Consider the following 25,533-nt stretch of genomic DNA (forward strand, 5'->3'; position numbering starts at 1 on the left):
GGGCCTGTTTCTCATGACCGACGGCAATGACGATTGGCGATTTACTTTTTTCAATTTCTATTGTTCCAAAGCCATTAATTTTTGATAGTATGTCTATAATCTTATCGTCTATCTGTCATTTCAAACCCAATTGGCTAAATCCATCATCTATTAATATGTTTTGTAAGTATTTTATCTCCTCAGCGACGTCCTTTACTACCAATGAAAGCCTGCAAATCGGATCCATGTTGTTTGACGGACATAAAATTTGTCTTCAAATCTCAATCTCGTTCTTTTTTTTCGGATAGCTTTTTTAGAAGGATTTCAATTTTGAGTTGAAGTTGTGTTTCGGTTGTATTCAAGTTGTCTATTACATGTATTATGTTTTTTTCTAATTCATCTAAGCGGGAGTTTATTTTTTGTCTTGTGACTTTTATATCATTTAAGCTTTTTAAAAGCTGTTGCTTTAATTCAACCAGATTGTCTTCCCGGTCCTTTACTACCTTTTCAATGTTGTCCTGAATGTCGTTTAGTGACTTTTCCAAACTGTTAAATAAAGTGGAAGTTCTGGAAGACTTGATGGCTTCGTCAATAAGGAACATTCCGGTGCATTCTTTGTGGTTTTCAGATATACAAATACAGATGGGTGCACTCCTAACCTGTACAGCAAGTTAACTTGATAACCAGTCATTTGGACTGGTCAAAGTTAACCTGTGACCGAATATAGGACTGCTCTGACCAGTCCTAGGACCAAAATCTAGTTAACTTGAAAAGCGGACTTGGTCCTAGGACTGTTTTTATGTCTGCCAAAAAGTTAACTTGGAAACAGGTCCGCTATTGATATAAGTTAACTTCGAACCAGTCCTGTCATAAAGTTAACATAAGTTAACTTGGAAACCGGTCCTGCCACAAAGTTAACTTCTGCTTGGACAAATCCGATCAAAACCAGACCTGTTCCCAAGTTAACTTTTGACTGGTCTGCTCAACACTAAGTTAACTTGTAACCAGGACCGCTCTTCGTTGATTTAAAATAAAAAAAAATAATATCTAAGCATTCTTTGTTTCGTAGTATAAACATCGAAAATAAAGTAATTTGAAAATTAATACTTCCGTTTTATGAACAGGATTAAATACAAATAGTTTAAAATAAGTACGCACAGAACGTAACACCAATTTATCTGTGATCTGACAATCTATCTATTATAAAAACGATCTCGGTAACAATGATAACATGCACTCAATATATATATATTCCGAGATCAAATTCAATCATATAATGTATATTTTTGAAAAGAAGTATATTTGATGTTAGGTGTATACGTCCTTCATAGTTATACATCCTTGAACTATGCAGCCACAATCAGCAATAATTTAATTCATTTAAATACAAATTTTTGTACGCGTAAATTAAGGGTGCCAGCATGTCCTCTTTTTACTCAAAATACTGATACGTAACAATATTTCAGTAGTTTTGATGCCTCCAGTTGACTAGTACAACACAATTATTTGACCGCATCCACCAAAACTGACCATATGTGCACTTTAATTTGTAAATCTATATACCCGCATAGTTAATCAGCCATATTTTTTATGCCAGAATCAATGTATAATACAATCATGACAATGGACAGCAAAATTGCAATATAATAACAACAAATTTTTGTTCACATAAATTTAGGATACCAGCATGTCCTCATTTTATTCAAAATATTGATACGTAACAAAATTTCAGTAGTTTTGATACCTCCAGTTGACTTGTACAATTAAATTATTTGACCGCATCCACCAAAACTGACCATATATGCACTTTAATTTGTAAATCTATATACCCGGACAGTAAATCAGCCATATTTTTATGTCAGGATTCAATGTATAATACAATCATGACAATGGACAGCAATATTGCAATATAATAACAACAAATTTTTGTTCGCATAAATTTAGAATTATAGCATGTCCTCATTTTATTCAAAATATTGATACGTAACAAAATTTCAGTAGTTTTGATACCTCCAGCTAACTTGTACAACAAAATTATTTGACCACATCCACCAAAACTGACCATATGTTCACTTTAATTTGTAAATCTATATACCCGCATAGTAAATCAGCCATATTTTTATGTCAGGATTCAATGTATAATACAATCATGACAATGGACAGCAATATTGCAATATAATAACAAAAAAATTTTGTTCGCATAAATTTAGGATATCAGCATGTCCTCATTTTATTCAAAATATTGATACGTAACAAAATTTCAGTAGTTTTGATACCTCCAGCTGACTTGTACAACAAAATTATTTGACCGCATCCACCAAAACTGACCATATGTGCACTTTAAATTGAAAATCTATATACCCGCATAGTAAATCAGCCATATTTTTTATATCAGGATTTAATGTATAGCACAATCATGACAATGGACAGCAATATTGCAATATAATAACAAAAAATTTGGGTTCGCATAAATTTAGGATACCAGCATGTCCTCATTTTATTCAAAATATTGATACGTAACAAAATTTCAGTAGTTTTGATACCTCCAGCTGACTTGTACAACAAAATTATTTGACCGCATCCACCAAAACTGACCATATGTTCACTTTAATTTGTAAATCTATATACCCGCATAGTAAATCAGTCATTTTTTTATGTCAGGATTTAATGTATAATACAATCATGACAATGGACAGCAATATTGCAATATAATAACAAAAAATTTGGGTTCGCATAAATTTAGGATACCAGCATGTCCTCATTTTATTCAAAATATTGATACGTAACAAAATTTCAGTAGTTTTGATACCTCCAGCTGACTTGTACAACAAAATTATTTGACCGCATCCACCATAACTGACCATATTTGCACTTTAATTTGAAAATCTATATACCCGGACAGTAAATCAGTCATTTTTTTATGTCAGGATTTAATGTATAATACAATCATGACAATGGACAGCAATAACAACAAATTTTTGTTCACATAAATTTAGGATACCAGCATATCTCATTTTATTCAAAATATTGATACGTAACAAAATTTCAGTAGTTTTGATACCTCCAGTTGACTTGTACAATAAAATTATTTGACCGCATCCACCAAAACTGACCATATATGCACTTTAATTTGTAAATCTATATACCCACATAGTAAATCAGCCATATTTTTATGTCAGGATTCAATGTATAATACAATCATGACAATGGACAGCAATATTGCAATATAATAACAACAAATTTTTGTTCCCATCAATTTAGAATTATAGCATGTCCTCATTTTATTCAAAATATTGATACGTAACAAAATTTCAGTAGTTTTGATACCTCCAGCTAACTTGTACAACAAAATTATTTGACCGCATCCACCAAAACTGACCATATGTTCACTTTAATTTGTAAATCTATATACCCGCATAGTAAATCAGCCATATTTTTATGTCAGGATTCAATGTATAATACAATCATGATAATGGACAGCAATATTGCAATATAATAACAAAAAATTTTTGTTCGCATAAATTTAGGATATCAGCATGTCCTCATTTTATTCAAAATATTGATACGTAACAAAATTTCAGTAGTTTTGATACCTCCAGCTGACTTGTACAACAAAATTATTTGACCGCATCCACCAAAACTGACCATATGTGCACTTTAAATTGAAAATCTATATACCCGCATAGTAAATCAGCCATATTTTTTATATCAGGATTTAATGTATAACACAATCATGACAATGGACAGCAATATTGCAATATATAATAACAAAAAAATTGGGTATGCATAAATTAAGGATACCAGCATGTCCTCATTTTATTCAAAATATTGATACGTAACAAAATTTCAGTAGTTTTGATACCTCCAGCTGACTTGTACAACAAAATTATTTGACCGCATCGACCAAAACTGACCATATTTGCACTTTAATTTGAAAATCTATATACCCGGACAGTAAATCAGTCATTTTTTTTATGTCAGGATTTAATGTATAATACAATCATGACAATGGACAGCAATAACAACAAATTTTTGTTCACATAAATTTAGGATACCAGCATATCCTCATTTTATTCAAAATATTGATACGTAACCAAATTTCAGTAGTTTTGATACCTCCAGCTGATTTGTACAACAAAATTATTTGACCGCATCCACCAAAACTGACCATATGTGCACCACGATTTCCCGAGAACTACGAGAACAACATAATATCCCGAAAACAAGATTATATATCCCGAGAACAAAATTATTGATTGTGTTTTAGGTGTTTTTATTGTGTTGTTACTACTTTTTACAATAATAAAGAATACTAATAAGAGATAATACTCGTTTTTATTCAATAAAAATGCAATTTCAGGTCAAAAATTCGATTTCTATGTCTTGTATACAAAATCCTTGTTGAACACAATATGGCGGACATTCGGTAGACAACTTAAGAAAATCAAAGTATCAGAAGATCTTAGAAGAACTGACAGAAAAGAAAAGTATCAAATGTACTGAAAGAATATATTTTATTAAAAAAAAATGTTAAACATTCATATAAAAACTGATTGTTGTTAATTAATTATATGTATCTATTGTTAATAAATTTTATTTATATCGTTATTGTTATTGTTAATAAAATGAAATAAATTATGATTCGTCAAAGTTTTTACTAAAATATCATGTTTTCAAAATCTTAGTAATTGTATTGTTTTCTTATGATATAATTAAATGCTGTAATTACTGTACAATTTTCTCCAAATATCTCCTTTTAAGCTAAAGCTTGGTGTTGTTTCTTTTTCTGAAGATTGCGTGTACTTTTATTAACTATGAACGCCATAAACCTTAATCATTGTATGCTGTTACACTTATTTAAGCAAAAAAACACATATAACACCATAAAAAATCTTGTTCTCGGGATATATAATCTTGTTTTCGGGATATTATGTTGTTCTCGTAGTTCTCGGGAAATCGTGGTACCGCACAGGTCTGGTCAAAAGCAGACCTGTCCTCAGGTCTGGTCAGGAGCAGACCTGTCCACAGGTCTGGTCTGAGGCAGACCTGTCCTCAGGACTGGTAAAAAGCAGACTTGTCCACAGGTCTGGTCTGGGGCAGACCTGTCCTCAGGACTGATCAAAAGCAGACTTGTCCACAGGTCTGGTCTGGAGCAGACTTATCGATAGGTCTGCAGCAGTCCTAAAAAAGCAGACCGTAGGTCTGGTCCACCAACGACGAAGTTAACTTGCTTGACTGCTTAAAAATTCTCAAGTTAACTTAGAAAGCAGTCAACAAGTTAACTCTAAGTTAACTTTTGTCAAGGTTAGGACCGCACCCATCTGTAAGACAACAAAGTTGATCATGACGTGGGCAAAACATTAAAAATTTTCTATAATGCTCTCGACAACTCTGTTCAATTTCACATATCTCGGCCGGAAGTTTCTTGTAATCGTCCATTGAAATAAGCCCATGCTGTCTGGAAGCCTTTGATACGATATGGTAATTTTTACATGTCGAGCACAGACCTTCGTCACATTCAGGACACCAGTAGTTGGCAACGTTTGAAACCTGTTGAGCATCACAAATTCCACAGAGTATCACATTTGAGACAGCCATCTAAAAAATAAGTGATTATGTTAAACAAATATCGAAATATATAATCATTATAATGGTGGTAATGACTCTTTATGTCTAATTCATTGTGTTAAAAATAAGTGAAAGTTTTAAAACGGTGGTTTTCAAAGTAATTTAGAAGGTATTCCCGGAAAAAACCTTGTAGGTCCCCCAAATCAAACATATTGGTGGTCCTGATGTCCAACATATTGTTTATGGTGCTTTGAACTATTTAGGCCGTCTGATATTAAGTTTAGTTTCGAATGTTGACTGAAATTTGATATGAAACTGTTCAATTTTTTTTAATGTGCCTAATCCTATTTACATTTTTAAGAAAACTGCTAGCAAACATCTTCCGCAAAGAAAGGGCCATCAAATCGTCGCAAAAGTCTTTTTTTTTGTAGTCGTTGTGATCATAGAGACCACCAGCTAACACAGATTGCAAGAATTCAGAAGGTGGATCAATTTTCCATGACATTGCGATTCGTTTTAAGAAAAATATATATTCGCATAGTCGCATATCTTAATCAATAAATTGATATGAGATTCTATAAATTCTACAACTTCCAAAAAAAATCTAGTCAAATTTCACAAACAACCAACGCTTATTTCTATTATATATTTAATATTCACACGAAACACGAAGATCAAGCGTCTGCAAATGTCACATTGCATTGTGAAAAATGTCCACAGATCATTTTGATATCAGTCCACAAAGTAAAATATCAAACAATTAGTTGAATCTTCAATATCGATTTTAACACAAAATACACCAAACAAAAATGCGTGATCTTAATGGACATACATGACAAACACTTCTGATTTAATTAACAAACTAACATTAATTTTATTGATGTTTTTTGGGTTGGGAAGTCACACCAGCTATTATGTGTGTGCAGACCAAACATAAGAAGGAAATGATCATAATTGAACAAGCTAAGCGTAACTGGTTTCCGGATTATTTATTTTTTTAAATTATTTTCTATAGAACTACAATTCAATGCAATGACTGCACTCCGTGTTACAAATGCATTTAATTGTCCAAGGGTGAACATTATCGATTATTTATTGATATCACTAAAGAGTCCTGAACGATTGAATAATAAAATTGAAAATGGAAATGGGTCCAATAAGTATCTAATTATGTACATTTTATACTCATTTCTTCCCCTTTTTTTAAAAAAACTTCTTGTTAACCGATGTCAAATATGTTATACAAAAAGAAGGGGTGACACAAGATATATCACATTTGGTTGCAAATTTATAGACGGCTTACTTTTTTTTGATGTGATTTTAAAGTTTGAATTAAAATCAGTGTAATGGTTTGAAAGGGGAAAGTTCAACAATATAACTGGGTTTTACTCTTTACTCCATAGTATTATGATAATGTTGTCAATGTATACACAAGGTGCAGTGTAGTAAAAACATGAAACATAGCAAACAAATTTACTACTCTACATTAGAAAAATCAATGCAATACTAATAAATACATACAGTTCAGAATATATGTGCTAGAAAAGTTTTAAAACGTACATAAATATATAAATCACATTTACGATTGGACAAACAAACAGGAAGTAAAAATTCCGAAGTTCAATTTTTAAACGATATAGATAGAAATTGTCAAATGTCGGGTAAAATCTCATGTCACGTGTGATTTCAATTCGTCTGCAATATTCCTATGATTTCTATACTTAATAATGAAGAAAAGAGAGGGAACGAGTGATTAAGTATTCTTTGAAGTTCCCAAAATTTTTACAGAAATTAAACACCAACTTCTAATTAAATCTCAGTTTTAATTTTTTGTGTTTTGGACTGTTTTTCTTCAACTATTAAGCAATAGGTCAACTATATTTGTTGTATGTAAGGATTATAAGCTGTACATGTCTATCTGGCAAAGTCCATTTGACCTTGAACTCATCTTCATGGCTCATTAGTCAATGTTTAGTTTTCTTGATTAATAGGCGAGCGCCGATTTGAGAAAAAGCCTCTCGTTAAGGTTTTTAATGCACCTATCGAACACACAGCTAATTTTGGTATCAATCGAAAGAAAAACTTCTAGAGCATACGATTTGGGTGTTCGTCAAAGTTCCCTATGGTCACGTTTCTTGTAAATATTTGGATTATACGGTGACATTTAATATTGCATATATCGGCATTGTTGAAAATATATTATTCGTTTTTATCTTAGATAGCTTTGAATACATTCTAAAAAGACATGGAATAAAAAAAAAGAAGATTTTATGAAAAATTAGTTGATTCTGAGGCATCTGTAAGACCAACCCTAAAATGTAAAAAAAAAAAAAACATATTTTTTTAGATTGTCAGTGTCAATGACTTATTAAAACTCTTATATGTTGTTTTTTTTATAAATTCCATATACCCTGAAAAGATTGCGACACACATCGAAGCTCAGTGATGGATAATAAATGTTTGACGACTTTTCTAAAATCTGCATTATTAAACGGTATTCCGGATCTGTATCGTGTTTATCCCAGACGCTAAAAATTTATATAAATCTTGTATCAAATATGCATAGGTAACACTTGAGTTTCCAAAACACAAGTCGTGTTTTAACATATTACTCGATAAATATTCGTACATGTGTTACCAAAAGACCACTTTAACCATTATTAACGATATTGGCATGTGATATGTAAGCAGCAGACTGCATTTTGTAGAATAATATATTCTTGAATATTATCATAATTACTCATCATTGATGATTGTCCAAGTCCTGTGAAATGTGCGCAACTTCCAATGGAGCGCGGTCGCATGTCCATAAATTAGCAACGCTGTATAATATGTCAAAATATCACACACGAGACTCTCAGTATGCCAACTAATAGAGGTTTCACAACCTTAACGAATGCTGTGAGCTGAAGGCAAAGACACGATGATGTGTTAAGGTTGTTTTTGAGTGAGGTTGATACATTAGGGCCATTGTTGGTTTAACAAAGAAGAAAGCTTCATTGATAAGATGGAATCTTACAAGGCATGTGCTTAGTCAGATAACATCGGCAATGAGAGCACGTGCCTGTCTTGTCCAGCTTGGTGACCAATGTCACGATGAAGCAAAACCAGCTGCATTGAAAAGAGATAGAAAATATGTAGACGATCTAACTGTTTATATAACAGAAAATATGGCAAATCCATTTCACGTTGATAACCACCCCCGTCAGCATATGAACATTTCAAACGGTCTCCATGCAAATCAAGACATTGAAGATTCATGTTAAAATCAGTTGATACTTGAAAAAACAAAAATGAAGATATTTGTTGAGTCATCACTATTAACAGACAAAGATCAGGACTGAAGACATTTGAAGATATGGCCCCCAAAGTACAACTTAAATGCAAATCTGGGCAAGTTGTAAAAGGTTATTTGAATCCCGAGCTTGTGTTTACCCGTGCACTATCTCTAACTAAATGTAGAGATGACGTATCTGTGGAAACTGTTTCGTCCTATCTAATTTGTCCCATTTCCACTGCATTATTTTATGACGATGGAATTATGAGAAAGACAAATATCTCTGATCTTCCCATGAATTTGAAAATTTAGAAGGATCAGTCCCTAACATTCCTCCAATCGACCGCAGTGCTACCGTCCCAATAAGAAATGGCATGAGTTCAGCCATTTGATGTTAAAAGGATGTTCACATTTGGAGACTTGGCCAAATGTTACATTATTAAGGCACTCATTTTTAGCCATGGCGTTGTCAGTTTATTTTCGATTTATGAGTTTGACTGTCCCTTTGGTATCTTACGTCCATCTTTGACAATCATGCTTCCGATTCACAGACAAGGTTGTTGGAGTCTTCGATCGCTATGACACTGAACATTCCATAAAATCAGCAGAGCGACATAGACTATCGGCAACAACAACTACGAAAAAGTTTCATATCGCTGAAGGCTGGAGAAAATGTCTATCAAGCAACAAAAACAAGCAAGCTCTGATAACTTTCCTTGAAGATTATCTGAGCAGCAATTTGTCTGATATGTTCCAGGAGGAAAATAAATGTTTAGTTCCAATCCAGAAATAGAGCGAAAACTCTCAATGAGAGCATGCAATCGATCTTCAGATCTATCCTGTTCGTACGAAGAAGCAGACACAAGAATCTTGCTTTATGTTATACACTCTGATAAAATCTTTTAGCAGTTGAATATAAGGCGACGAATCATAGTCAAGTGTTCCGATACAGATGTTCTTGTGCTCTGTGTTCATTATTTCAAAATTCTTGTGTCGACTGACGGAGTCAACAAATATCTTAGGGACTGTAGAAGGTACATACCAATCCATGAGTTAAGTAAATCTTTTTCACCTTTACTAGCTAACATTCTCCTTGTAGTTAATGCTTGAACTGGTTGTGATACCACTTCTGCTATAATTGGGTTTGGCAAAAAGACTGTTTTCAAGTGGATAAGAAAATCTCCGAGTAAGTTTACAAATCTCCAAAAACTTTGACAAGATTGCTTTTTCAACATCGTTGTCAGCAGCCAGAGAGCTAATTTCAAGCTTGTATGACCCAAAAGACAAATTCGCTTCATCACATGTTGACTTAAACAAGTTACGTGTTAAACTTGTAACATGCAAAGACTCAAGTGAACCTGCATTCAAAGAACATATTTTGAGGTTATTTCAACAAACGAAAATTTGGATGTCCTCACATCTCGATCATCTAAATCCTTTGTCTCCTTATGAATACGGATGGAAAAATAGTTCATATGGCCCAGATCCAGTCAACTTTTTAGGCATGATGACGTCCGATTTCCTGCAAGTTTTAATATGATCTTGCAAGAGGGAATAAAAATGTAACAAGAAATGTATTTGCCGTGAGCAGCAAATGTTTTGAACTGAGCTTTGTCCATGTAAGGGCAGTGATACTTGCCAAAATATTTATTCTAAAGAGGACATCAACCTCTAAAGAAGATCAAATAAATAACGATGATGAAGATGAAAAACGATACCATTGACTGATAGCGAAAGAGCATTTGAGCAAAGGGGCAACATAACGTTTAAGTTGCCTCACTGTTATTCAATGTAAATATGTATATCATTATTAATTTTGTGTTTTGTAATAACTCTACCAAATGGTTGTGTACTTAAGTTCCGTATGCGATGATAGTCACTGTGGTAGTTAAGAAAAAAAACACCAAAAGAAACAACACCTTGCTAGTGATCTAAATAAAACAAAAAACAGCAAAAAAACAACATCTTGCTAGTGATCTTCGACCTTGACGTGGTTGGCAAGCTTAAGACAATTAAATCACATTGTATTTATAACTGTCGAACTAACAGGAGACCAAAATAACATATATTTTTAACTGTGCTATAAACATGGTAAATATGCGCTTTAAAGCAGTTTTACGATATGTTATAATATAGTTTTATCAATGTTTTGTCGGTATAAAAAACAAGCTAGGCGAGACATTGGAACTTAAAAAACTAGTTATATATGTTACTAATATAAAACCAATATAATTTGTGTGTGTTTAAATACAAAATTAAATATTACCGAGCGTTTTGCGTAAATATCCGTAAAAAATTTGATTTTCACAAAAATACCAGATTTTTTTCATTTTAAACACTTTTTAAAAAAAAAATATTTCAGAAACAAAAATAAAATGGACTATAGTTTGTCAAATGATATATTTGATATTATATTGCAGATGAATTTGTTCTTAAACTGCACTTTTCGAACAATGCAGTCAAATTATGACTTATAATTTTTTTCCCTTTTTTGTCGTTTTTTGAAAAATGTGACCATTTCCCAATTTGACGACCAGGCAATTCTGAATGTACGATAAAAGACCTTTCAAATGATATATCATATAGCCGTGTGTTAGGTAGGTGCATTAAAAACCTCCGAATCCTTGTTTTGGCGCTCGCCTATAAGTCTGTTTCTGAGAAACTATAAGCTATAGGTCAACTACATTTAGAGTGCTGAATGATTATAAGGTGTACATCTATTTCTTGTCTGGTTTTTGTGAACTTGACCTTACTTTATTGGATTATTTTAAGTTAAACTTTATGTGATAGTTGTAGTTAAGCTTTATATTAAGGACTATCAACATAATATCAATGCTTAAAAAAGAAGGCGAGACATTTCAGCGTGTGCACTCTTGTTACTTATGGTGTACTGTTACATTACTGTCCCAGGTCAGGGGATTGAGTCGGTGAACATAAATGTGACAGCTTGTGCCTCTTTAGTGTAGGTAAACATTAACAATGAAAGGGTGAAATGTTTGACTTATTACATATTTTTTAGTTTTAAACCATCCATGATAAATGCTATACGGGTAAATTGAGGCCCTTCGAATTTTTAAGTTCCTTTATTTAGACAAATAAAATTGAGAATGGAAATGGGGAATGTGTCAAAGAGACTACAACCCGACCAAATAAAAAAACAACAGCAGAAGGTCACCAACAGGTCTTCAATGTAGCAAGAAATTGCCGCACCCGGAGGCGTTCCTCAGCTGGCCCCTAAACAAATATATACTAGTCCAGTGATAATGAACGCCATACTTATTTCCAAATTGTACACAAGAAACTAAAATTAAAATAATACAAGACTATTAAAGGCCAGAGGCTCCTGACTTGGGACAGGCGCAAAAATTCGGCGGGGTTAAACATGTGTGTGGGATCTCAACCCTCCCTCTATACCTCTAACCAATGTAGAAAAGTGAACGCATAACAATACGCATATTTACATTCAGTTCAAGAGAAGTCCGAGTCTGATGTCAGAAGATCTAACCAAAGAAAATAAACAAAATGACAATAATACATATATAACAACAGACTACTAGCAGTTAACTGACATGCCAGCTCCAGACTTCAATTAAACTGACTGAAAGATTATGATTTCATAATATGAACATCAGGCACAATCCTTCCCGTTAGGGGTTTAGTATCATACCATCATAAAATATATGAGAAGAACATAATCTGTATCATGCCAACAACTGTTTTTAGAATAAATGTGTTTAGAAAAGTTTGTTTAACACCGAAAACATTATGTAGACCAGAAATGTTTTATTGCTTTTAAACTGCTATAATCAGCTTTGAACATATATATTGTATAACCATGTTAAACACAGAAACAAATACCTAAATTTCAACAAAAAAATATATATTAAATATTCCCGCTTTTTAATATGTTTATACTTCAGTTTTTTTATTGTTAAGAAAACCTTAAGTATTTTAATAGATCAGTATTATCCACTTTAGCCAGGAGTATTGTTCTGGATGTTATTTTCTTGGATGCACAATTGACCGTTCCACACGTTAATCTGATATATCAATTAATAATATAGGGATTTACTTTTAATGTTCTCGTAAACCACATACACATTTTTTTTTTCATGAAGCTGAAAACTGTCACTTTCTAAAGATAAACTTGGATATTCATCATGCCATGTCAAATTTGAGGAGGCCCCCATTGTAGGACACAACATGCAGTTTGTTAATATGTAAATAAATTCCGTATGAATCATGAATTCTACAATTTGGAGTTGGTAATATTCTGCTGTTTTCACCATCTGCCGATATCAACACGACACATTTGTTTTTATGCGAAAACACGTACACGATGCCATGTTGATCAACAGCTATTCCCGTGGCATAGGTCAGAATTGAATTATGTATTCCCATTGTTTGTCTCCCTTTACACTGTAGCATTTGACTGAAGAATCACAATCAATATAGTAAATGTTCTCTCCCGAGGTTGCTATGTAACTAAAATCGTTTTTTATGGTGCAATCTTGCACAAGTGTACATATTTTAAAGTTTGACAGTTGTATCCCTAGGATCCCTTTCCCTTTTTCACAGTATAATAGCTGTCCTTGTCTGTATGTAATACCTCGACTAGCGCCTGTCTGGATTGTTTTTGTAACTTGTTTTGTCTTTGTGTCTATAATTAGTATTTTATTTTGATAATGAGCTGTAACAGCTACTGTTTCGTCATCAATACATGTCACATCAGATGGGTTTAGAGGATAAAGAGGTATTTCAGTATCTAGAGTTCCATCTTTTTGTACGATAACTACTCTCATATTACTAAGGTCCGCATATATCATCCTTTCATCCGGAAAGACAGTAAACCCTGTTATAAATGAACTGGATTGTCCTCCAGGAACCTTGACAAATCCTACCAATCGTGCAGAAATGTCATCAATAGATTTACTACGTAATGGAACAGCCTTGAAAATCTGAGTCTGCTTTTGATGACCGACGCCAATGACGACTGTCGATTGATTTTTTTCAATTTTTATTGATCCGAATGCAGTCATTTTGGATAACATTTCTGTAATCTTATCGTCTATCTGGCATTTCAAATCGAATTGGAAAAACCCATCATCTTCCGATATAATTTGTAAGTATTTTACCTCATCAGTGACGTCCTTTTCAAACATTTTACTGCCAATGAAAGCCTGCAGATCGGATCCATGTTGTTTGACGGACATAAGGTTTGTCTTCAAGAGCTCAATTGTTTTTATTTTTGTGGATAACTTATTAAGGAGGGTTTCAATTTTAAGTTTTAGTTGTCTTTCAGTTGAATTCAAATCGTCTTTTAGGGTTTTCTCTATTTCATCTAAGCGGGAATTTAATTTTTGTCTTGTTACTTTTATATCATCTAATCCTTTAAGATGCTGTTGTTTTATTTCATCGATATTTGCTTTCCGGTCCTTTACTACCTTCTCAATGTTATCCTGAATATCTTTTAGAGACTTCTCCAAGCTGTCAAACAAGGTTGAAGATCTTGATGACTTGATGACATCGTCAACTAAGAACATTCCCGTGCATTCTTTGTGGTTTTCAGAAACGCACATTATACAGCAAAGTTGGTCATGACGGGGACAAAACATTTGGAATTTCTTGTCGTGTTCTCTACAATTCTGTTCGATTTTACAAATCTCAGCCGGAAGTTGCTTGTAGTCGTCGATAAGAATAATTCCATGTTTCCTCGAGGCTTTTGAAATGCCATGATAATTTGTACATGTCGAGCACAGACCTTCGTCACATTCAGGACACCAGTAATCAGCAACGTGTGATGTATGCTGAGCATCACAGATACCACACAGTATAACATCTACATTTGAGACAGCCATCTAAAATGCAGGTGATACAATCTGTAAACAAGATAAAAGAAATTTCACATGAATTAATTGATGCAACCGTCTGTTTTTTTAACAATTGAATTTTCAAATCAATGGTTAATAATATCGTTTGTCTAGATCTTTATATTTGGGGACAGATTGTTCTACATTAATTTCAGTATTGTTTTCATACAAGATAGAGGTTAAGCTAGCTTTATAACAAGGGTTCATCCATCGTTATCTTAAGAAAATACATTTCTGTACCAGGTACACAACATGAAAGATTTTTTACAGTCGTTCCATTGGTTTGTTGATTGATTTTGTTTGTTTTATGAACTTTCTCCCTTAAAGTCAAGAAGACTCCCTTAACGTTAAAAATGTGTATACAAACTTTATCTCATAAACATGTTTAAACCCGCCGCATTGTAACGCCTGTCCCAAGTCAGGAAAAGTAAAAACACAAAAATACTAAACTCCGAGGAAAATTCAAAAAGGAAAATCAAAAATCAAAAGGCAAAATCGAAAGTCCAAACACATCAAACAAATGGATAGCAACTGTCATATTCCTGACTTGGTACAGGCATTTTCTAATGTAGAAAATGGTGGATTGAACCTGGTTTTATAGCTAGCTAAACCTCTCACTTTTATGACAGTCGCATGAGCCTCTGGCTTTTGTCTTGTATTATTTTAAATTTTAGTTTCTTGTGTACAATTTGGAGTTAAATATGACGTTCATTATCACTGAACTAGTATATATATTTGTTTAGGGGCCAGATGAAGGACGCCTCAGGGTGCGTGAATTTCTTGCTACATTGAAGACCTGTTGGTGACCTTCTGCTGCTGTCTCTCTTTGGTCAGGTTGTTGTCTCTTTGACACATTCCCGATTTCCATTCTCAATTTTATTGATCGTTTCCTTGATTATAGTAATAAATTTGAGAATAAAAACGGAGAATGTTCGTCTGTTTGTCTTTTTATTTTAAGCCATGGCGTTGTCAGTTTATTTTCAATTTATGAGTTTGACTCTAAGTCTCCCTCTGGTATCTTTCGTCCCTCCTTTACAAGTAACTAAGTGTTAACATTTTGCTATCAATGCATTGAACTGAGTAATTAATTTGACCTTCTTGATGTTTGTTACAAGCGCCACTGCTCAATAGTTTGTTATCAAAATAGCGTTTGGCGTACTATTACTGGTATATAACTAAGATTTATTATATCATTCCCAACAGTATAACATTATAATAATATTAGTTAGTAAACGTATAATAACGATACAACAAATTAAAGTGCTCAGCTTTAAACACAAGAAAACAAACAGTTAAACATCCGATGTAAATACTACATTGGGTAAAAGCATTTGTAGAATAGGAAAAAGAAATAAATCATAACAAGCGTTACAAACAAAACTAGAGGCTCTAAAGAGCCTGTGTCGCTCACCTTGGTCTATGTGCATATTAAACAAAGGACACAAATGGATTCATGACAAAATTGTATTTTGGTGATGGTGATGTGTTTGAAGTTCTTACTTTACTGAACGATTTTGCTTCTTACAATTATATCTATCATGAACTTTGCCCATTAGTAACAGAGAACTATATTTGGTAAAAATTTACATAAATTTACCAAATTAATGAAAATTGTTAAAAATTGACTATAAAGGGCAATAACTCCTTAAGGGGTCAATTGACCATTTAGGTCATGTTGACTTATTTGTAGATCTTACTTTGCTGAACATTATTGCTGTTTACAGTTTATCGCTATCTATAATAGTATTCAAGATAACCAAAAACGGCAAAATTCCTTTAAAAATTACCAATTGGAGGGCAGCAACCCAACAACCAGTTGTCCAATTCATCTGAAAAATTCAGGGCAGATAGATATTGATTTGATTAACAATTAAACTTGTTGTCAGATTTGCTCTAGATGCTTTGGTTTCATAGTTATAAGCAAAAAACTGCATTTTACCCCTATGTTCTATTTTTAGCCGAGGCGGCCATCTTGGTTGAATGGCCAGGTCATCGGACACATTTTTCAAACTAGATACCCCAAAGATGATTGTGGCCTAGTAGTTTCAGTGGAGATTTTGTAAAAGATTACTTAGATTTATGAAAAATGGTTAAAGATTGACTATAAAGGGCAATAACTCCTAAAGGGGTCAACTGACCATTTTGGTCATGTTGACTTATTTGTAGATCTTACTTTGCTGAACATTATTGCTGTTACAATTTATCTCTATCTATAATAATATTCAAGATAATAACCAAAAACAGCAAAATTTCCTCAAAATTACCAATTCAGGGGCAGCAACCCAACAACCGATTGACCGATTCATCTGAAAATTTCAGGGCAGATAGTTCTTGACCTGATAAACATTTTTATCCCATGTCAGATTTCCTCAAAATGCTTTGGTTTTTGAGTTATAAGCCAAAAACTGCATTTTACCCCTATGTTCTATTTTTAGCGGTGGCGGCCATCTTGGTTGGTTGACCAGGTCACGCCACACATTTTTTAAACTAGATACCCCAAAGATGATTGTGGCCAAGTTTGGATTAATTTGGCCAAGTAGTTTCAGAGGAGAAGATTTTTGTAAAAGATTACTTTAATTTACGAAAAATGGTTAAAAATTGACTATAAAGGGCAATAACTCCTAAACGGGTCAACTGACCATTTTGGTCATGTTGACTTATTTGTAGATCTTACTTTGCTGAACATTATTGCTGTTTACAGTTTATCTCTATCTATAATAATATTCAAGATAATAACCAAAAACAGCAAAATTTCCTCAAAATTACCAATTCAGGGGCAGCAACCCAACAACCGATTGACCGATTCATCTGAAAATTTTAGGGCAGATAGATCTTGACCTGATAAACATTTTTATCCCTGTCAGATTTCCTCAAAAGGCTTTGGTTTTTGAGTTATAAGCCAAAAACTGCATTTTACCCCTTTGTTCTATTTTTAGCCGTGGCGGCCATCTTGGTTGGTTGACCAGGTCACGCCACACATTTTTTAAACTAGATACCCCAAAGATGATTGTGGCCAAGTTTGGATCAATTTGGCCAAGTAGTTTCAGAGAAGAAGATTTTTGTAAAAGATTACTTTAATTAACGAAAAATGGTTAAAAATTGACTATAAAGGGCAATAACTCCTAAACGGGTCAACTGACCATTTTGGTCATGTTGACTTATTTGTAGATCTTACTTTGCTGAACATTATTGCTGTGTACAGTTTATCTCTAACTATAATAATATTCAAGATAATAACCAAAAACAGCAAAATTTCTTCAAAATTACCAATTCAGGGGCAGCAACCCAACAACCGATTGACCGATTCATCTGAAAATTTCAGGGCAGATAGATCTTGACCTGATAAACATTTTTACCCCATTAAGATTTGCTCTAAATGCTTTGGTTTTTGAGTTATAAGCCAAAAACTGCATTTTACCCCTATGTTCTATTTTAAGCCGTGGCGGCCATCTTGGTTGGTTGACCGGGTCACGCCACACATTTTTTAAACTAGATACCCCAATGATGATTGTGGCCAAGTTTGGTTTGATTTGGCCCAGTAGTTTCAGAGGAGAAGATTTTTGTAAAAGTTAACGACGACGGACGACGACGACGGACGACGACGGACGACGGACGCCAAGTGATGAGAAAAGCTCACTTGGCCCTTCGGGCCAGGTGAGCTAAAAATATATAGGTACAACATTACCTTTCAGTTTGTAGTGACAGGCATTTATAAGTCTAAGTATTAATAATCACCTGATATCAATAAAATGTTATCAATATATGATAATATGAATGATGAGGAGTAATACATGTTGCATAAATGATTGAATAAATATTTACACACACGAGATACAAAATTTGTTCAAAAGGATTTGTAATTTAAATTAATGAAAAATAAACAATACAACAGATCAGGATGGTTTACAGATAAAAAAAAATATTGCTTCACTAATGTTTGATTGATACGATGCTTTTTGTCCGCAATTTGCTTTTGGTCCGCTTTTGCTTTTTGTCCGTTAATTTTGCTTTTTGTCCGACACTTTTGCTTTTTGTCCGTTGCTTTTTGTCCGTTTTGCTTTTTGTCCGACACTTTTGCTCTTTGTCCGTTGCTTTTTGTCCGTTTTGTCTTTTGTCCGATAATTTGGCTTTTTGTCCGACATTTTTGCTTTTTGTTCGTTGCTTTTTGTCCGTTTTGCTTTTTGTCCGCTGATTTTGCTTTATGTCCGGTATTAAATGTGTATATTTTTAAGGTTTCATTTTGAACTTTGAAAAATCATCATTAGGGCATCTTATTTAAAAAAAAATCTGATTACCTCGCCTACCAACCAAGATGGCTAAAATGACTGAAATAGAACACACGGGATAAAATTTCTATTATTTTGAAAACCATTAAAAAGAGAGAAAATCTGCCAACAGCAGGATGTTGAGCTCTACCAATTGTCAAAACTATCAGATGACTCCAAACATTGGTTTCCATTCTCTAACTACAGTTCGCCCAAACCCAATGTTATGAAACTTGAACAAAATGCTTATTACCACATAACCCAGATCAAGCTTGAGTTTAAGATTGCGTCATTTTTACTGTTCTAGAGTTATGCCCCTTTGAAAATGGAAAAACTGCTGATTTTTTTTTATATCCGTTCTTTAACTGTAATGTGCTTTAAAAAATGGTATGAAGCTTATATGTGAGTATACCACAAAACACAGGTCAAGTATGAATTTTGGTAGCCTCATTTTTCCTGATATGCCCAATATAAATGGGGAAAAAAGTGACTTTATCGTTTGTGTTTTCTATCTTTATAAAAAAAAAAAGAAGATCAGGTATGATTGCCAAAAGACAACTCTCCACATGAGACTAAATGACACAAAAATTAACAAATATAGGTCACCGTCCGGCCTTCACAATGAGCAAAGCCAATTTGAATTTTAACAACTTTCTCAAACTACACTGGATTTCTACCAAACTTACACAGAAGCTTGTTTATGATCATAAGATAGTATCCAGAAGTAAATTTTGTAAAAAAATAAATCCATTTTTTCCATATTTTACTTTTAAATGGAGTTCAATTTTCTGCCATAAAACATCACATTCACTCTGTGGTTAAAGTTTTTAAAATTCTAATAACTTTCTTATACTATTTTTAGTTTGTACCAAACTTGGACAGAAGCTTGTCTATGATCAAAAGCTAGTGTCAAGAAGGAAATGTTGTTAAAACTTTGTACTTGTATATCTGTATTTTACTAATAAATGGACTGAGTTTTTCTTCCAATTAATATTGCAGTTACAGCTTTTAAAACATTTAGTACAGTCATACACTATCCTGTATATTTACCAAACTTGGTCAGAAGCTTCTTACAATTAAAAGATAGTATCAAAAGGTAATTTTCATTGATTTTTTTCCCTCATTTTTAGCTCACCTGGCCCACAGGGCCAAGTAAGCTTTTCCCATCACTTGGCGTCCGTCGTCCGTCGTCGTTAACTTTTACAAAAATCTTCTCCTCTGAAACTACTGGGCCAAATTAAACCAAACTTGACCACAATCATCACTGGGATATCTAGTTGAAAAAACATTGTCCGGTGACCCGGCCAACCAACCAAGATGGCCACCACGGCTACAAATAGAACAGAGGGGTAAAATGTAGATTTTGGCTTATATCTCTGAAACCCAAGCATTTAGAGCAAATCTGGCAGGATTAAAATTGTTTATCAGATCAAGATCTATCTTCCCTGAAATTTTCAGATCAATCGGATAATCGGTTGTTGGGTTGCTACCCCTGAATTGGTAATTTTAAGGAAATTTTGATGCTGTTGGTTATTATCTTGCATATTATTATAGATATAGATAAACTGTAAACAGCAGTAAAGTAAGATCTACAAATAAGTCAACATGACCAAAATGGTCAGTTTACCCCTTAAGGAGTAATTTCCCTTTATAGTATTTTTTTACCATTTTTCGTAAGTTTGCTGGTGGACGTTTCGTCCCCGAGGGTATCACCAGCCCAGTAGTCAGCACTTCGGTGTTGACATGAATATCAATTATATGGTCATTTTTATAAATTTTCTGTTTACAAAACTTTGAATTTTTCGAAAAACCAAGGATTTTCTTACCCCAGGAGTAGATTACCTTAGCCGTATTTGGCACAACTTTTTGGTCCTCAATGCTCTTCAACTTTGTATTTATTTGGCTTTTTAACTATTTCGATCTGAGCGTCACTGATGAGTCTTATGTAGACAAAACGCGCGTCTGGCGTATAAAATTATAACCCTGGTACTTTTGATAACTATTTACACCACTGGGTCGATGCCACTGCTGGTGGACGTTTCGTCCCCGAGGGTATCACCAGCCCAGTAGTCAGCACTGCGGTGTTGACATGAATATCAATTATATGGTCATTTTTATAAATTTTCTGTTTACAAAACTTTGAATTTTTCGAAAAACTAAGGATTTTCTTACCCCAGGAGTAGATTACCTTAGCCGTATTTGGCACAACTTTTTGGAATTTTGGGTCCTCAATACTCTTCAACTTTGTATTTATTTGGCTTTTTAACTATTTCGATCTGAGCGTCACTGATGAGTCTTATGTAGACGAAACGCGCGTCTGGCGTATAAAATTATAACCCTGATACTTTTGATAACTATTTACACCACTGGGTCGATGCCACTGCTGGTGGACGTTTCGTCCCCGAGGGTATCACCAGCCCAGTAGTCAGCACTTCGGTGTTGACATGAATATCAATTATATGGTCATTTTTATAAATTTTCTGTTTACAAAACTTTGAATTTTTCGAAAAACTAAGGATTTTCTTACCCCAGGAGTAGATTACCTTAGCCGTATTTGGCACAACTTTTTGGAATTTTGGGTCCTCAATGCTCTTCAACTTTGTATTTATTTGGCTTTTTAACTATTTCGATCTGAGCGTCACTGATGAGTCTTATGTAGACGAAACGCGCGTCTGGCGTATAAAATTATAACCCTGGTACTTTTGATAACTATTGGTTATCTTTTACAAAAATCTTCTCCTTTGAAACTAATGGGCCAAATTTAACCAAACTTGGCCAAATCATAATTGGGGTATCTAGTTTAAAAAATGTGTCCGGTGACCCGGCCAACTAACCAAGTTGACCGCCATGGCTAAAAATAGAACAAAGGGTTAAAATGTAGATTTTGATTATAACTTTGAAACCGAAGCATTTAGAGCAAATCTAACGAGGGTAAAATTGTTAAGCAAGTCAATTTCTTTTTGCCCTGTAAGTTTAAACTGAATTGGACAACTATTTGATGGGTTGCCCCCAATTGGTATTTTTTAATTAAATTTTGCCGTTTATGGATCTTGTATACTATTATTGTTAGAGATAAACTGTAAACAGCAATAATGTTCAGCAGTAAGATCTAAAAATAAGTCAACATGATCAAAAAGGCGAGTTGACCCCTTAAGTAGTTATTGCCCTTTATAGTAAATTTTTCACAAGCTGTCAATGTTTTTTAACTTTAACAATTTTCATTAATTTGGTAAATTATCACTATGGTAAATTTCTGTAAATTTTCACAAACTTCTTTCCTCTGTATCTAAAGGGCCAAGTGTATTATAGATAGAGAAAATTGTAAGTAGCAAGAATTTTCAGTAAAGTAAGATCTAAAAACACACATCATCACCAAAACACAATTTTGTCATGAATCAATCTGTGTTCTTCATGTTTTTTTATGCACATAGACCAAGTTGAGCCACACAGGCTCTTTAGAGCCTCTAGTTGTTGATCCTGCGATTAACTGCAGAAGTAGGCGAGACACTGGGTTCCGCGGAACCCTTACGAATTTTTAATATATACTCCCATACCACCTTAAAGAAGATTGTCACCTAATTTTTTTCAGTTTTGTTATATATTAAAGAAATTTATAATAGATTACGATATACTTAAAATCACAAAAACTGTCAGCAAGTTGAGATCTACTAACAAGTCAAATATTGCCAACAAAGTTAAGTAGACTGTGACTCTTTATAGAAGTTATTGCCCTTAAATGGGGATTTTTTTCATCCTCTTTTGTGTTTTGAGCAAAACTAAAGAAGATAGAAGGAAGTTAAACAGCACATGATCAGCAATACAAGATCAACAAAACAAATTTTGTCATAAATTATATTCTCGTGAACAATGTTGGAGAGTGTCCTTTATGGGATATGCACATAGACCAAGGCGATCACAAAGGTTATTTATAGAGCCTTTAATATATTATTATTAGAACTATGCATAGATGATTGAACATGAATCTTAAGACTGATGTCGAATACTTTTCGCTTGATAGATTTTTTGAACAGAAGTGAAGTTCAGGGTTGTTTGAATGGACGTAATTCGAGTTCGAACGTTATCTTACTCAAGTATGACCTGTTTCTTGCATTTACGTTCGACATGTAAAGTTAAGCTTATGTCATGATTGTCATGCCCTTATTGTTAAGAAACTTCGATACACAGCAGACTATATGCCAGGTCTTTCTGACAACTAGTGAAAGGCAATTTAGAGTGTAATTTAAGGAGGCTTTTCCAAGAATGCAATTGCTTGTAGACTGTATATTTACCCTCTACAGTAGACCACATAATCCACAAATTCCTCAAAAGGGATATTTTATTGATAGGCCATGTCAAGGGAGATATAAAGCAAGAAACGCCCAGTAGGATAGTTGCATTTGTCCTAAACATCTCTGATATTGATTCCGCGTGGCTTTCAAATTGACACGAGTATCTAATGATGTTCATGGTAAAACCTTTGGGGCTATATCAATTTCATGGAAATTAACAAAGAGCATGGCAACCTTTCCTTGGTTACGCTTTAATGGTTGTCCGGGGTAAAAAAAATATAATTGTTAACCAACAAAATATCTTATGTGTACCAAAAGTCGTCAGCGATGGTCACATAGACAATTTGCTACCTTAGTGGACCAAAGTCAGACTGTTCGCGGGATCCATTTAAACATCTCTGAGTGTTGTCACTTCATGTAGCATGTGCTGTAGAGATTTCGTTGCAACCCAAAAACGCGTTGTGTTCTGTAACTGAAAAATTTAGGGAAGATAAATCTTGACAGTCATGAGGATTTTTTTTTATCCCAGGCTCTAAATGCGTTAGTTTCAGAGATATAAGCCAAATCTACATTTTAACACAATGTTCTATTTTTAGACATGGCGGCCATCTTGATAATTTGGTGGGGTCATCGGATAATTTTTTGAAATTAGATACCCTTAGGATGATTTTTGTCATATTTGTTTTAAATTTGTCATTAGGTTCAGATTTTCTAAAAATTAACGACGACGACGGATGCCAAGTTATGAGAAAAGCTCGCTTAGCCCTCTGGTCCAGGTGAGCTCAAAAGGCAAAACGGACAAAAAGCAACGGACAAAGAGCAAAAGTGTCGGACAAAAAGCAAAATTATCGGAAAAAAAGCAACGGACAAAAAGCAAAAGTGTCGGACAAAAAGCGAAACGGACAAAAAGCAACGGACAAAAAGCAAAATTGTCGGACAAAAAAAAAAGCGGACAAAAAGCAAATTGCAGACAAAAAGCACCGTATCACTGGATCGTAAGGCGTAAACAAAGAGCTTTCATGTAAGTCTGAAATAAGTTAATTCGTTCTTGTAAATGTCACTTCAATTTGCGTTCTTGTTTTCGATTCTATATGTTTGAAGCAAACCAATGATTGATCATTGTACGGTGACCTATAGGAGCTTTCATCTAAGTCATTTGGATGTTATACCACATCTTTCAAATATTTTTTAAGATTAGTTAAAAAAAGACAAGCAGACAGATGAATAACTTGAAAGTATACGTGACGGCATACTATTATTTAATGGTGACATCTTATCCACTTGAAATACTATGTTAAGAAAGACAGCATCAGAGCCTTAGGGTCTGTGATTACATTATGTGTTGATTAGGCTCTGCTAACCATTACGTAGCACATGCATCGTCCCCGGTTCATGACGGGGTTCGCCTTGCTAAGTCTTTAGTTGCTTATATGTATTGTTTTGTTTTGTTATTTTTATGCCCCATTTATATGCATTATATTTTCTGGTCTGTGCGTCCGTTCATCCGTTCGTGCGTCCGTTCGTCTGTCCAGCTACAGGTTAAATTTTTGGGTTGTGGTAGTTTTTGATGAAGTTGAAGTACAATCAACTTGAAACTTAGTACAAATGTTCCTTTTGATATGTTCTTTCTAATTTTACTGTCAAGTAAGAGATTTGTACCCACTTTCACGGTCAACAGAACATAGAAAATGATAATGCGGATGAGGCATGATCCATGTACTGGGGACAAATTCTTGTTTGTTTTTGTTTTTGTTTAATTTTATTTGTTTGTCTTTTGGTTCTTTTCTTTCTTTTAGCGCGTCTTTGTCAGTTCATTATCGATATGTGAGTTTGAATGTCAATTTGTTATCTTTAACATCCCTTTTACTTCTAGTCAGTGCTTTATTTTGTTATTCTCATTTCCTACAGAAACCAGTAATGTATTTAAAAGAAATAGCAAAATTATGAAGGCTGGGAGAACAAAAATATTATTTAGAAAGCATTAATTAAATAAATTGAAAATTGCGTAGCATGACAATTACTCTAACAAAGTTAACCTAGGTTGATCTAAGAAGTACGAATAAGAAGTTGTATCGGGTATAGGAATTGATACAACAGAACCCGAACCAATTCCTGCTGAAAATCATGATATAAGTTATATATTGGTTTTAACAATTCATGAAAATAGAGGACCTGGTTTTTGACCGAGAAACACAGATCATATACAAGGGTACTAGTGGCAAAAATATTCATCTTAAAGAAAATTCACTCTAGAGAACATAAAATGATTTCAAATTCACCAACAG

The 25,533-nt window shown here is 33.8% G+C and overlaps 1 protein-coding gene across 1 annotated transcript; it reads right to left on the bottom strand.

The window, feature by feature from the left end:
• Window positions 1-13,200: 13,200 nt before the first annotated feature.
• LOC134686609 (E3 ubiquitin/ISG15 ligase TRIM25-like) lies at window positions 13,201-14,682 on the bottom strand. The gene has a single exon (XM_063546285.1). The coding sequence runs from the start codon at window positions 14,680-14,682 to the stop codon at window positions 13,201-13,203; it is 1,482 nt and encodes a 493-aa protein (XP_063402355.1).
• Window positions 14,683-25,533: the final 10,851 nt, after the last annotated feature.

This window comes from Mytilus trossulus, chromosome 10, assembly GCF_036588685.1.
Source record: "Mytilus trossulus isolate FHL-02 chromosome 10, PNRI_Mtr1.1.1.hap1, whole genome shotgun sequence".
Taxonomy (NCBI): Eukaryota; Metazoa; Mollusca; class Bivalvia; order Mytilida; family Mytilidae; genus Mytilus; species Mytilus trossulus.